Below are 15744 nucleotides of genomic sequence, written 5' to 3' on the forward strand. Positions count from 1 at the left end.
AATTGGGGTGAGATGCGTAACGTTACGAAAGAAATGAAAGAAATTTACATAATGGAACGAGAAAAGGAGGTTCTACGAGAGCAATGCAAATATTAGAATTAATAATGAAATTAAAAAAAGAATCGGAAAATATTTCAAAATTAATGAATTATTTCTTGGAAGAACAACAAAAGATGAAAAAAGAAAGTCAAGGACTCCAACTTAAAGAACCAATTACGTACAGAATTGAGAAGATCTACAACAGTTATTATTTATTTTCATTATTTTTTATAATTTTATTAAATGTATTCAGAAGCAGTGATTTTTTATCATTATTTATTTTAAATATTAAATGTATTCAGAAACAGTGATTTTTTATTATTGTTATTTTCATTATTTTTTGTTCAGAAACAGTGATTTTTATTATTGTTTATTTTCATTATTTTTTATGCTTTTATAAAATATTAAATGTAATTCAGAAACAGTGATTTTTTTATTATTGTTTATTTTCATTATTTTTATACTTTTATTAAATATTAAATGTATTCAGAAACAGTGATTTTTTTATTATTATTTATTTTCATTATTTTTCATACTTTTATTAAATATTAAATGTATTGAGTAACAGTGATTTTTTATTATTGTTTATTCTCATTATTATACTGTACCAACATGCACGAAAGAAACAACATATTTTGTATTTGCCGCAGTGCAAAAAAAAGAGATAATGTATAATGTAATACGATGCTTACTATTCTAAATAAACTTAGCGTTGTCATTTATAAATTCTATAATTTTATTGGTTAATTACGCGATGTTGAAATAGCTTATAAACCAACATTTTCTATAAATTTTACATTTTCATTAGTCAATTACATGACATGACAGACGAATCCTATACTTCATTTGGACAATAAAGTGAATAAAGTGAATAGAGTGTGTAATATTTTTTAAACATACTTATAGGGGGCTCATTGATAATGTATTATAAAAAATTAATGCCTTGACTATTTTCAAATTTTTTTAATTTGTCCGATATAAAGTGTCAAATAAAAGTGTTTATAACTTTATATTGATCGCCTTTTTTTTATTGTCCGGAGCGAAGCGAAGGACAATATATGTCTACGCACTATGAAAAAAAAAATCGATCACGTGAATTTCTCTGTCCGCCACGTGATCACCCAATTAAATCGCAAAATTTTAGTTTTTCGCTCCGGACTTACAACGGTTCCCGTTCCCTAGTATTATAAATAATGTAGAAGACGATTGGTAGAAGTTTGACTAAGTAACACTTCTGTGCCATTTGTCAATAGCGTTGATGTCGTTCCAATCGTAAGATTTTGGGATAGGATAGTTAGGATACGCCACATCTTATCTCTATTCGTTGGGGATAACTATTGCATAAGTAATATTAAAGGATTTTTTAAATTATGATTACATCAAAAAATATATCTCCTTTTTAATTATGACATTTTAAACCCTGATAAAATTACATTTTATTGAAATAAACCTATAGAAAAAAAAAAGAACTTATAAAAACATATATCTGAAATATTCATATTTCTCATATTTTCTGTAACGTTTAACGAAAAAATTCATGAAAAATATAAAGTTTAACAGATCAAGGGGAAAAAAAAATAATTTTTTTTTATTATTGGTTAGATTGTACACAAATTAAAAAAAATTCAAATAAAAGGTGTAACTAAATGATGCAATGAATAATTTATCGTAAAAGACGATTAATGTATTACTACCGCACAAGAATTTTTTCATCATCATTCGTGAAATGTTGTACCGAAATACCTGATTAAGCGAATATAATAATATTACATTGTTTGTGTATTATAATAATTTATTAGTGAAATAATATAATAATAATTTTTTTAAGAATTTTTTCGTAAAATAAAAGAAATATTTAATAATTATTCTAAGTATCGTATTTCTTTCTTTTGTGATGAGATCATTTAATTTTTAAACATAACTTTTATTAAATTATTTAATAATTGAATAAATAATTTTTTTTTACAGACAGTAGCTCATAATTCATAAAAAATTCATATTATAAAATTTTTTTTCCCCAAAAAGAAAGCACCTGTCCACCCTTAAAATGATGAAAATTACATTCGATATGAAAATTATTTCCAATAATTAATTTCTCTTTTTCAAAAAAAAAAGACTATTCTCAAAATAGAAAAGAAATTCATAATTCATAACATGAAAGAAATAAGGTAAAGTATATTACATTTTTTTTTTTAATTAAGAAAGCAAACACTATTTATTATGAAAGAACCGTTACCGAAAAAAAGTCCTGTGTAACAAAAAAAATTCCACAATGAAAAATTTAATGTTTCACTACATGTTGCAGCTGAACAAATTCATATTAAATCGGTACCCCAAAGACGTTCATCCCCCCTTGAAAAAAAAATATTTCAATATTTAATTGTGAATGTATGTAATAATACATCATAATATGTCCTCTTTATTGTTCAAAAAAAAAAAAGATTTACAAAACAATAAAATTATAAAAACAAAAAGTTTTTATCTCCCCTAAAAAATTAATAATCTGCAAAAGGATGGTCAGTTGGTCACCTTGGTCACCTGAATGATTAAATAAGTTTTTACTTCGCCAAGTTTCCTAAAATTCTTTTTATAAATGCTTTCAATGAATTTCTCTCAAAGGATATACAAATTACATTGTTTTTACATTTCTTTTAGAAATTATAATGAATTTTTTATTATTAATCAAAATTTGATACAAAGATAACGCTCTATTTTTTTTTCCCAGGATTCCTAAATAGAGTGAAACAATAAATTGTAACAAACAATATCAAGTATGTAAATAAGGTTTTGTTCCTGCATAATTATATATATAACGCCTATTTTCGGTGGAAAAAAAAATATATATATTTCAAAACAATCATTTTTTTTTCTCGGTCAGTAAAACAACAAAAATATTTTTCGAACATTGTTTAATAAAAAGTCTTTTTCTTAATTGATGGGATTCACAAAAACAACCAAAAATCGACAAAAACGACAGAGTTTATATAAAACAATTCATTACTTACTCACATATAACGATGACGAGATCGATAGAACTCATCATCAACACTACGTCTACCGAGAGATATGGTCCGAGGATTTTTCGGCTCCTGTCAAAAATTTATTAATAAGTGGTGTCGATGTTTTAGATATAGGGTAAGAATATTTATTATTTGTTGAAATATATATTATTTGTTGTTATGTATTATTTGTTGATATGATAAACAAATACTATTTTCTAACTCGCTATCAATATTTACAAAAGATGTGGGCCAGGAACTTGGATTTTGGAATTAGGAACAAAATATGAAAAATCTAATTTTAAGGGTATTGATGCGTTCGCTTTTTTTCCATCCACCATAAAACCTCAAAATGTCTCATTCGAACAACATAATATTCTTAACGGTCTACCGTTTGAGAATAATAAATTTGAGTATGTCATCATGAGATTTATGATGTTCTCGCTTTCCCTAAAAGAATGGGAGAATGTCATCAATGAGATGGTTAGAGTATGTAAACCAAATGGTTGGATAGAAATTATGGAAGGTAAATATATATTAAAATATTTTTTTTTTTTGCGTAAAAACAACCGAAATTTTTTTTTAATAACATCTTTTTCTTTAGATGATCTGGTACTTCATAATAGAGGACCAAGAACAGATTTAATGATGAAGATAAGTAAGTAATCTCCTTTTTTTATAATGGAATATCATCAGTGATGTCAAATTGATTTCCGATTTTAATTTTTAATCATCAGTTATAGATGAACTAGAAAGAAAAGGAGTCGAGACCATAATTACTCCACATATACTCAAGTTCTTAGAAACAAATCCTGAGTTACCCAACATAGCCAATGATGAAAGGTATATACAGTTGGGTAAGTGTAATAAAGTAGGGGAATTATACTTAGAAAGTCTTAAATGGGGTGCAAAAAATCTATTTGAATCTGAACATTTATTTGAAAGAGGACTTAGAGGAGTAAGGTATGATGGACTTATAGAAGATTTCGTACAAGAATGTAATGAAGAGTGTACTTTTACTACGAGCGTAAGATTTTACGCTCGAGTAAATAAGAAACATGTGGTGGAGACAAAGAAAAATTCTTCAAAGATAAAAGAATTCTTTAAAAAACTACAAAAATTTAAAAAATTTAAAATTTTGAAGAAATTATCACCCGTTTAATTATTTACTATCATAATTATTATTTAATTTAATTTAATTTAATTTTAACGATTACAATTTTTTTTTTTTTTAAACAATAGAAAATAACAATAATTAATAATAATAATAATAATAATGTAATAATGTAATTTAGAGATTCTATTATTGTACAGTGTATCGGAATCTGTGATCTCCGATACCCCCTCGTTTAAATATAAATATTTATGTTAACCCTTGCATAATTGATGCATATAGTATATATATTTTTAATAAAAATCACGAGCTTTGCAGGAGTAGGTCTACAACCAAAACAATTTTCAGATATTGTGTAATATCAAATATAAATAAACCCCAGATTTTCAGTACATAGAAAGAACGAGATTTTTTTTTTTTGTGAACAAAAAAATACGAAGTTTTTTTTTTGTGATGGCAAAATGGACAAAAAAATACGAGGTTTTTTTTTGTGGTGGCAAAATGAACAAAAAAATAAGAGGTTTTTTTTTTGTGATGGCAAAATGGACAAAAAAATACGAGGTTTTTTTTTTGTGATGGCAAAATGGACAAAAAAATAAGAGGTTTTTTTTTGTGGTGGCAAAATGAACAAAAAAATAAGAGGTTTTTTTTTTGTGGTGGCAAAATGGACAAAAAAATACAATTTTATTTTACATTAATTATTATTAATTATTCTTTCTAATAATAGTAATTTCAAAACAATAAATGAATGTTACAAATATTTTTTTAAAGAGAGAGAGAAGAGTTATTTCTAATGGAACAAAAAAAAAAACAAAAAAAAGAAAAGAGGGAATAAGGACAGGGAAGATTTTTGTCGTGTTTTTTTTTGTTTTCTATAATGTGAAATTTCGGTTATTTACAATATTTATATGTTATGTGAAAAAAAAAAGTATGCTATTATAATAAATAAAAATGAAAAAAAATGTGTTGGAAATATATACTATATACTTATATAAAAAAAATCTATAAAAAAAAAAATAATAATAATAAAAAAATAATATATATAAAATAATTTACAAAATATATATTCGATGTATTCGTGGATTGTTACTTTTCTTTTCTTTTTTTTTTTCCAGAAAGTTAAAAAAAAATTTTTTTAAACGAATGAAATGAAAAAATTTTTCTTTCTTGGAAAAATGAAGTTCAAAATGTTTTTTCAATTTTCGTTCTTTTTAATCCAAAATCTATGGATTTTATCGTAACCTTTACGTTCTTGTAATTGTTTTAAACAAATATCGACAGTTTCATTCCATTCATCTTCGCTAAAACCAACATCGATCATAACATTTTTCAAATTTTTAGCTCCCCAAGAATATAATTCTCTATATAATTTACCCAATTTACCTCCCCATTCACCTAAGGGGACAACCTTTTCATCATGATTAACGGTAGAATGTTGTGATAGGACTTTTTGTAAAGTTGGTGTGATAACAACTTCCATGCTCTTTTTTTCTCTTAGTTCTTCCGCCACTAAAATAATAATAATGAATGAACCGTTAATTCATGTTATCAAAGAAGATTATTTTTTTCTCCTAAATCTAAATAAAAGATGATACTCACTGACTGTACGAGCGGCCTTACAGAATGGACCTTCATTGAACCAAAAAATATCCTTTTCCATTAATTCAACATATCCACCAGGTTTACATACTCTTACCAATTCATTTATGGCAATTTCCCAATTTTTTAAAGTGAATGCAAAGAGCATAAAACTCATGTGAATAAAATCAAAAGTATCATCTGGAAAAGGTAAGCCCACAAGGACATTTGCTTGAGAAAAAGAAACGTTCTCTGGTTTTATTTCTAAAGGATAAAGGCGAGCGATATCAACACCTGTAAAATGAGCATTTGGATATTCGGAGGCCATCTCTAATATCCAAGTACCAGATCCACAACTAGATATTTATATATATGCGATTAATTCTCGTTTAAAAAAAGAATAAGTATAACTTAAAATATATAATTATATACGTACCCAACATCTAAAATTCTCATGGAATCAGATTGTAATTCTTGTTCAATAGGAGAAGAAAAATTCCTACCCCAAACATGTTTATACATAAAATGTTGCATTTGACTTCTATCGGTTTCGTCATGATCAACAGGGTAAACATAATTTACATAATCATTCCATTTATAAAATCTTCTATTATCAACATATTGAAATAATTCTTCTTCATTTGGAGATATTTCTTGTGAGGAATGTGAAACTTCACTAGATGAAGTAGTTGAAGTTGAAGAGAATGAATTTGTTGATAGTTGTCTTTGTTTCTTCTTCGATTTAAGTGAATAATGAACCGTTTTAGAATTTACTTTTCCCATTTTTAGTTTGGTTTTTTTTTTAAATTTTAACCTTTTTTAATGATGATAATAAGATTACGAATAGACCAAAAATTATTCGATCAACGAAAAAAAAAATTTAAAATTTATAAAGAAAAAGGTTAAAATTTAAAAAAAAAATCTACTCTCTCTCTCTTTATCAAAAAGAAAGTTTTTTTCTATAAAATTGTATTTTCAAGGAGAAAGATTTTTTTTTTTCCAGAATCTTGCGAATCCAATTATATATTTATAATGTTTTTTTTTATTTATAATAAATTATATTAAAAATACACGGTTTTTTTTTTTATATTATCATAATATTTATTATTTATTAATTTATATTAATTAATTAAAAAAAAAAAAAAAAAAAAGAAAAGAAAAAAGAAAAAAAAAGTCCGACAAAGAAACGATTCGCTGTCGTACAAAAAAAAGAGCTAAAGAGATTTGCCCCCTATATAGTAATTGATTATTTGTAATAAAAATAAAGGTTTATTTATTTTTAAAAATTCTTTTTTAAAAAAATATATATATAAAAAAAAAAAAAAGCTTCTGAAATTATTTAGAAATGTTTTACTATTTTATAAAATCATGTAAACATAAATGTTATAACAAAGAAAATATTTTCCTTCATTTTAGACCTGTTTTCCTAATATGGAATATAATAAAATCAGGTTTTTTTGACGATCACCTGTTCATCCAGTAACACTACTTATAAAATAAGTAAATTATAATAAAATATCTTTTTGCGTAAAGTTTTTAACCGGATCTTTTGTTTAATCTTTTTTAATCTATTTTTAATCTATTTCAAGTCGTATTGCCCACATTATTAAGGTTTATAGAAAAATAATTTTTAAGTTTTATATTGTATAACATTCCCGTTAAAATTTTAAGAATCGCGTAACAAAACACGAATAAAAAATTATTTAAAAAGTCATATGTTAATTAGGACTTATTTTAATTCAAAAATTGGATCAGAAGAAGAAAGAAAGAATGGAACTAACCGAAACGGATTCGGATATTATTAAATTTAGAATAGTTTTTTTTTGAATAATATGCACAATGTTATTGTAGAAAAAATTCTTGAAATGTGAAGTACAGATTGCATACAATTAGAACAGATATGCATTATGCATGGAAATTTTCTTCTGTTATACATATACGAGATACATACACATACGAGATACATTAAATGCACTCCTTGAACTTTATACACTTTATTTACTTTGGTTCCAACAAAAAAAAAAGGACCCATGTTTAAATTCTTTATTGGAAAACCCATTAACAAAAATTAATGATTCAACAAATGAAATTAATAGAAAAAGAAAAAATTTTTAGTTTTTTCTGTCGTGGGTAAAAAAAAGATATTCATCAGTAAATCATTGTATCATCGGTTTTATAATCGGCAGTACTCCGACGGCGTAATTGTTTATTTGTTACCATAATGATAATCCCCTTGTTGGGTAGATAAATTTTTCATAAAACTTTCCGAATTTTAAAAAATCATACGAAACCCGAATGTTTCCGGTGAAACATTAAAACATTTCAGAATTATACACATTCTACACTTTCCTTTTTTCCATGTTTTTTTTTATCAATAGAAAAAAAAATGAGATTTTAAAGATCTTTACTAATTTTATAAATTCAATAACTTTAGTTAACACTTTTACGGTAAATTCTTACATATATTATTTAGATGGTTTAAATTTTTAATCAAATGTCACAATTGTCACATCCATGAAAAAAAAAGATTAAATTATTACACAAATATAAATATTATTTATCTATATTAATTTATTTGTAACATTGAAAAAAAAAACAATATAAAGTTTAATCTATATATGAAGAACAGCATTTATATGATATTTAATATGAGAAATATGAGAATAAAAAAAAAAAATTATTTCTAAAATTTCTTTAATCTTTTTTTAAAACAGTAAACGATTACGAATTAAAATTCTTAATTTTTTTCGTTAATGAAATTATTTCCTTTTTCACTAAATAATTCAAAAACAACAATGATAAGGAAAATAAATCAACCAATCATATTCAATCATAATCAAAGTGACTATTAAAAAGACTTTGTTCCATTATCAAAAGTTTATTTTCATTAAAGTTAATTATCGGAATTAGTTTATTATTTACTTACACAAACATTTCAAACATTAAATATTTACCAAGGGCTGAGAGGAGTTTTGATTTTTGCCCTATAAACTATTAATTAATTTGAAAGTACAAATATAAATAAAGAAGTTTATTAAAACAAAGAGTTTGGTAGTTGGCACTTTTATAATTGAAAAAACCTGAAATATTGTTGTAAATCCTTTTAAAACTGTATTATTGACATTTTATTACTAAGAGTCTAGAATGTTTATCCTTTCTACGCATACAGTATATTACTTCCTTGTTATTTAACACGAAAAGGTTTATTTGTGAATTATTAGTTATTAAGTTATTAAGTTATTAAGTTATTAAGTTATTACGTAGCCTTGGATGATATGATACCATACAAAACACCAAATTCCTAATTTGGTTTAAACAGAGTAATTTCTCTTTATTCCCTGCTTTGTTTTCAAATAAAGTAAATTACTAAACTGTTATTAACATTGTGTGAATAACATGTGTGAATTAACCACTAATGATTAAATATTTTCACGTGGTGATTATTGAGATTATTGAGATAACGGATATAATTTCGGAATAAGTTATTATAACGTGGATAAAGTATTTTAGTATTTACCGAGTTTTTATAATCTGGGGTAAAAATCGCATGGTAAAATATTAAAATATTTTTGGTGTTACGTACGTTACTAAAAATAACGCAAAAAAATTTTTAATTTTTAAATTTTTAATTTTTTACGGACGCAAATAATTTATTACGATAAAATAAATAAAATAAACCATCAAAACTTATCAAACCTCTTTTTTTAGCAATTTTCACTTATTAAGGACTTGTAAGGGGCGCAGCATGAAAATATCATGAATACATTATAAACACATTTTTTTTTTTTTCACATATTGTGATATTTTTGGATATAATATATTTAATATATTACATTGTTTATTAAATTATTTTTAAAGAAGACTTTTCTCTCTTCATTGTTGTAATAAAATTATTTTATTTATTTTACTTTTTAGTAGAAAGTTTGATCGCTCAAAGTTTTTATTTCATGATTATGATATACATTACATACTTTGAGTTAAATTAGTTACTTAATTGAGCAATTAAAAGAATAACTTTAAATTTTTTGGTTAAACATTATCTAATACTTAAAACAAATAAATGACATAACCTTATGTGGTACAACGCAGTTGATTGACATCTTATTCGTCTTATTTCGTCGAACACATTTATGAAATCACGTGTTATGCATTTTATGAGTCATGAATTATGAATTTTTTGAGGAGGTTTAAATTATTATGATGAAATATTTTTGTTCCGATTTTACTTTTTTATTTTTTTACTCGAAACAGTTAACAAGAAGAAATTAATATTATTATTGATTTTTTTTAAAAAAAAAGTCTTTAATACGGGTCTAGTTCAAAATCGATTATAATAATTAATTATTACCTTAATTTGTATACGGAAAATACGGAATAAAAATTATAAAATTTATTATTATTAATTATTTAATCACTTAATATTTTTTTTTTTTTTGACGGATATAATTTCGGAATTGTAACTTTAAAAAAAAAAACCAGTTATCAAACAATCACGCGTTTCACTCGATTAATTAATGATTACAATCATGTTTTGCATAATAATAAAATAATCACCCAATTTAGTCTAAAAAGAAAGAAAGATATCGTTGTTAACTAAAAAAAATTATATTATTTATTATAGGCTACTATCGTATTTAATTAATTTATACCTAAAACCAGTTTTTTTCATTTGTTACATTATAAAACAAAATTATTGTTGTACTAATAGTATCTTCTTTATCCCTGAATTTATGAAAAAATACTGGCGTAAAAAAGTTTTTTTTGTAAATAATACTTAAACCGTTGTCTTTTTTTTTATTTATTATTATTTGTGGTATCCTTATTCCTTAATTTTAAATTTCGTAAATTTTGTAAGAAAATTGTTATTGCGAGAACATGGAATTGATATTTATTTTCTTTTTCTAATTTAATGATCCAAATAGGTTTTATTTTATGTGCTGATCAAATGATTACGCTCAATCATCATGTGGTGTGACGTAATATAGTAAACCGGTGCAGTCGGACCCACTAACAAGGTTCGTTGATCAGTGGTGATATGCGTTTTACATGATTGTACCAGCTATTTACATGCTCAACACAAGTCATAATAATAACGTATGAATTTATTATAAATCATACGATAAATAATATTTCTAAGGAACGAAACTCCGATATATAATATAATATATGCTGTGTATATTATTTGCACCCTCAAGAGATTTAAATTAATTTATCGCTTGTTCCAAGAATTCGTACTACACGGGTAATATATTGACATTATATTTTGATTTACTTGTTCCAAGTTTTCATAAAATGAAATTTCAAGTCAGTTTTGTATAGAATTCCATAAGCAAAAGGCCTTTACGCACCAATATTGAAGCAGGCGAACTATTAAACCGTTTAGCTGGAAATTATTGATAGTATGTCTCATACAATTAACGTTAGCAAATTTTGAAAAACTCTATAAAATTCCAGAATGTTTCTGCGTGAAGACTATGTGTCGTTATTGGATAAGCGATACTCGTATGCTGTTTATTTCTGTTCGGCACTAGAATGCTCCACACTGTATTTAACATTGCATCAGCTCTTTTCTTTTTTGTTGTTCCAGCAAATTGCGTTACAATGGTATCCACTCCATTTTTACATTCTGAAGGAGTATCAAATCCCAAAGAAGGATTGAACGTTCATTTTTGAAATAAAAAGTTTAATAAAAAGTTTAATAAAAATTTCATACCGCCTTTTTTGCTGGCTGACACGCACTAAAAACATGTATTCAAGATCTTGAAACGATTATCTTACTAGTAGTCAAATGTTTCCTTAGAAAACTACTTACCGGTAAAATTAAAAGCAAATTACGAAAAGAATGATTTAATTGCTATAGAAGTAGGGAATTTATACGAGAAGAGAAAAAGTATGGAGTTAATAAGTTTCATAGAAAATCCAGGTGAATGTGGTGAATGTATTGAGATGATAATCATTGCAATAATTAATAATGTTTGGGACAAAAGGATTCACTTTTTATTCCCTTCGTACAGTAGTTGCGACCATAGCCTGAACTCAATCATCATATCTCTATTGACACTTCTACAGCAACTACTGATGATCAATTTAACCGTCTATAATTAAAATATCTTGTTGTTTAGGACGTTAACTCTAGTTGATCATTTCCTTAATTTAGTGCTGACAATTTTAATAGTAGTAAACACTATGCAAAAAAGAAGTTGAAATAAATTTCGCGTTTATTATAAAAATTATTCAAATGACGGAACTTAATTGCAAATATATTCTAGATAACATGGCCAAAGGATTTGTTAAATCAAATTTTAATTTTGGGATTTGTCATTTCGTTTCATTTGAAAATCATTATTTTGTCATTTGAATATTTTCCATTGGTGATTCATATGGTATAAAATTTTTACGACTTCGATTTTGGCCAGAATTAGTCGAGTTGGTAATTTTGGCAGAAATTAAAGAACGAATGATCGCATCACATGTCCATTTAAACGATAAAATTTTTACGGAATTCGACTTTGGCCAGCATTAGTCGAGTTGGTAATTTTGGCAGAAATTAAAAAACGAATGATCGCATCACATGTCCATTTATCATGACCACATGATTACGCTTAATTTGTGAACCAATAATATTTTACCATGTGATGTAAGCAAAATCATTTTTATGGTGTTCGTTCTAACAAATGTTTTTTTAGAATTTTGTGACTTTTAATTATTATATGCATTTCCCATTCCCTTACTATGAAATAGATAATAATAATAAATTCTAGCCGGTCGGTTTACGAAACAAAATCTTATTATATCACACCTAATATTATTATAAAAGGTAAATAAAAATCATCAACGCAAATTGTTTGAAAAAAAAAAACTATAAACAGAAAGACAATGAAGGCCGAAAAAGAGCAACAATAACACGTGAGATTTATAATTCATACCATTTACTCGTGAAAAATTTCAATTATTGTATTATTTCCGAAATTTCCAACTACTGGCAAAATCATTTATGTAGGTAATATATATAAGATTTACACGAAACTTCCAAAGACAAATAATATGCCACCATAATTGAACTTACTGGCATAAGTCACTTCAGTTGGTACGCCATGATATTATTGGCATGCCATAATATCAACTAGGGATGGCAACGGTTATGATCATAACCGTTTAACCGACCGTTTAACCAATTTTTAACCGACCATAACTGACCGTTTGAATTGCTATAACCGATTATAACCAACCGACCATAACCGACCGTTGCCATCCCTAATATCAACAAAATAGGATAGTACAGAAGATAAATATAAAAATTTTTTTATTATTAAAATGTTTTCCTTACAAATAACAGGGATGAAATTTAGAAATATTATTTAATTATATAAAGAAATCATTCATTGAAGGAAACCAATTGAAAATCTGAATTCGAAAAATAAATATCAATTCCCTCGGTTGAGCCTACTTGTACTCCTGGACCTGCAGAGAAAATCACGCTATTTGTGAAAAACTTAGAGGCCAGATGGTAATCATAATAATAATTGCAGTTGAAGTTGTACGACGACTTGTTATGCTTTTTTTCATACATGAATTAGAGATGCAGCATCCGAAGCGAAGTTAGCAAATTTTCACAAGTTTCTCTTCGTCAGGTAATTATACACTTTTTTTAAAAAATTCTCCTAAATTAAATAAAGTTTAAAATTTTTAATAATATATATAGGAGATACATGAGATGAAGTCCTACCCCAGGGACCCATATTTACTTTTTTTGGCAAGTAAAGATCAATCCATACGTTTATGGAATGTCGATATTATGCAGACCGTCGCTATTTTCGCCGGGGAGTGCGGCCATCGTGAGGCGCCGTTAAGCATTGTAACGTTTTCTTTATCATTAAAATGAATCCGTAGAGCCGGCAAATCTGAAAAAATATTTTTACGTTTTCTTCTAACAAAGAATTTTTCAAACATTCCGTCTAAATAGCTTAATATTGCATTTTTTTTTGCATTATCAACAATGCTTTACTGACTTCAAATTTCTTTAATTAGATCTAGGTTAAGGGATTTTGAAAAGAATTTTGACAGTTTCAATATCAATTCTTGAAAATTGTTAAATAACCCAAATCAAGGCCGAACACTTTGCGTAAGCCATTATTTAAGAAAAGTATCAAAAAAAGTTGAAAAGGAAGATTAATGTACGTTATAACTATAGCAAGTATACACAATATTACGTGTGTATTCATTATGATCATCCAATTTTTTTTATGCATAAAACGGTTTTGACTTTCATTATTTGTAATTATTAACAAATATTTTCGCCAAAATTATTATTTATTCAGATCATGTAATTTTCGTAAAATGCTTTAAGACTTAAGCTATCGTTGATATAATTATGTAAACTACATAGTGTTTCAGATGTAACGATATATTACTAATCATCCATATATAAACTAAAATGAAAATGTATTGTGCTCTTCAAGTTGAATTTATATTCCGTGACAGCATGTTCTTTGTGATTTAGATTTTTTTCAGATGAACGAATAGAAGAGTATTTTATTAAACAATTTCTGCTGTGCATACTGCATACTTATTTTACTAATTAATTAATTGAAAAATGTTAATATACAACATCAAATATTTTATTGTCATCTGCAATAAATATAAACTTGTTATCGATTTCTAAACCTATAAAAATAAATGTTTGTAGCACACAACTAGTAAGTTACAGTAAAATGAATTGCAAGAGAAGGATTACACAAAATTGCGTGATTTTCATGTGCATCATACCTTCTCACACATATATAAACAAAGGGATTACTATGTTGGTATATAAATATTTTATAAATTCAAATTAGGTCATATTTCGACATACAAAACCCTGTATGTAGCACAGCAAATTAATTGGATTTATTTTTTCCAAACAAATAAATAATTAATGCATGTTTCTTAAAAATAATAAACAAATAATGAATGATAAATAAATAACGTTCAAAGACACTTCAGAATATTGTATCTTAACTTTTTCCATTATACCGGTTATCACCTTCAAACACTAAACCGGACGGCAATTTCTTAACCATATTATTAAAAACAACTAAATGGTCATAAACTTTTCAAACTTGACAATCCACTAAACGCTCAGCATAGAAATTACATAGCAGAAACTTATGATTTTAAGACAACACTTTCACTATGATGTAACATCATGGTTGTAATAATGTGACAATGCATTTTACATTAATGCAAAGTTACAATACACTCACGATGCTGTGACAGTGTTGTTAGGCATATCGTAATGATACTGTGAATTTAAATTTTTCAATGTTATAAAACGGTAAACTATTTTAATATTAATAAATTTCAGAATTGTCAAAAACATAGTTATAATACTTGTAATTGCATAGTGATAATATTGAAACCGTATTAAAACGGTGTGATACACTGATACTATACTAAATTATCATTAAATAATCATTAGTAATCATATAAAAAACAATGTTTACTGAATAATATATGAATTATTTTATTAATTTAAACGTAAATTTAACCATCTTTTAACATTAAATGTACATAATCAAATGTAAATATACAGATAATTGATTTAACAATTTTATGTAAATTTGAAATTACAATGAAATAAGTATAACATTTATTATAAAATGACTTGTACAGAGACTTTTATACACGTATTAAACAAAAACATAAATATAGAATCATAAACTTCGTAGCCACGCTCAATTAAGGCAATGTATTACTAGACCTACACTAAAGATGACTTTAGCAAGGCTTTCTTTGTGATTTTAAAGAAATTTCATACACTTTGCCAGCTGGTGAGATAGCTTATGACTTCTAACCTCAAATCAGTTTATACTTTGTCTAATTTTTATTGAAATGCATAATTACACCAAGTCCAAAGAGTTGAAGAACAAACCATCTGAAAAAAGTAATATGAATATTAGTACTATTTATTAAAAGAAAAATCAAAGAAAAGAGTTAAATATCTTACAAAATTCGCGTACAAAGATACCATTCATG

The 15744-nt window shown here is 25.7% G+C and overlaps 2 protein-coding genes across 2 annotated transcripts; one reads left to right on the forward strand and one right to left on the reverse strand.

Moving 5' to 3' along the window:
• Positions 1-2552: 2552 nt before the first annotated feature.
• OCT59_016151 (uncharacterized protein) lies at positions 2553-4200 on the forward strand (the record flags this gene model as incomplete). The annotated part of the gene is made up of 6 exons (XM_066132280.1): positions 2553-2555; positions 2778-2810; positions 3017-3174; positions 3284-3564; positions 3643-3696; positions 3776-4200. The coding sequence occupies 6 exons, from the start codon at positions 2553-2555 to the stop codon at positions 4198-4200; spliced, it is 954 nt and encodes a 317-aa protein (XP_066003279.1).
• Positions 4201-5260: 1060 nt separating this feature from the next.
• Positions 5261-6513, reverse strand: OCT59_016152 (uncharacterized protein; the record flags this gene model as incomplete). The annotated part of the gene is made up of 3 exons (XM_025332309.2): positions 5261-5661; positions 5752-6086; positions 6167-6513. The coding sequence occupies 3 exons, from the start codon at positions 6511-6513 to the stop codon at positions 5348-5350; spliced, it is 996 nt and encodes a 331-aa protein (XP_025173814.1). The 3' UTR covers positions 5261-5347.
• Between the last annotated feature and the right edge of the window lie 9231 nt (positions 6514-15744).

This window comes from Rhizophagus irregularis, chromosome 24 (assembly GCF_026210795.1).
Source record: "Rhizophagus irregularis chromosome 24, complete sequence".
NCBI lineage: Eukaryota > Fungi > Glomeromycota > Glomeromycetes > Glomerales > Glomeraceae > Rhizophagus > Rhizophagus irregularis.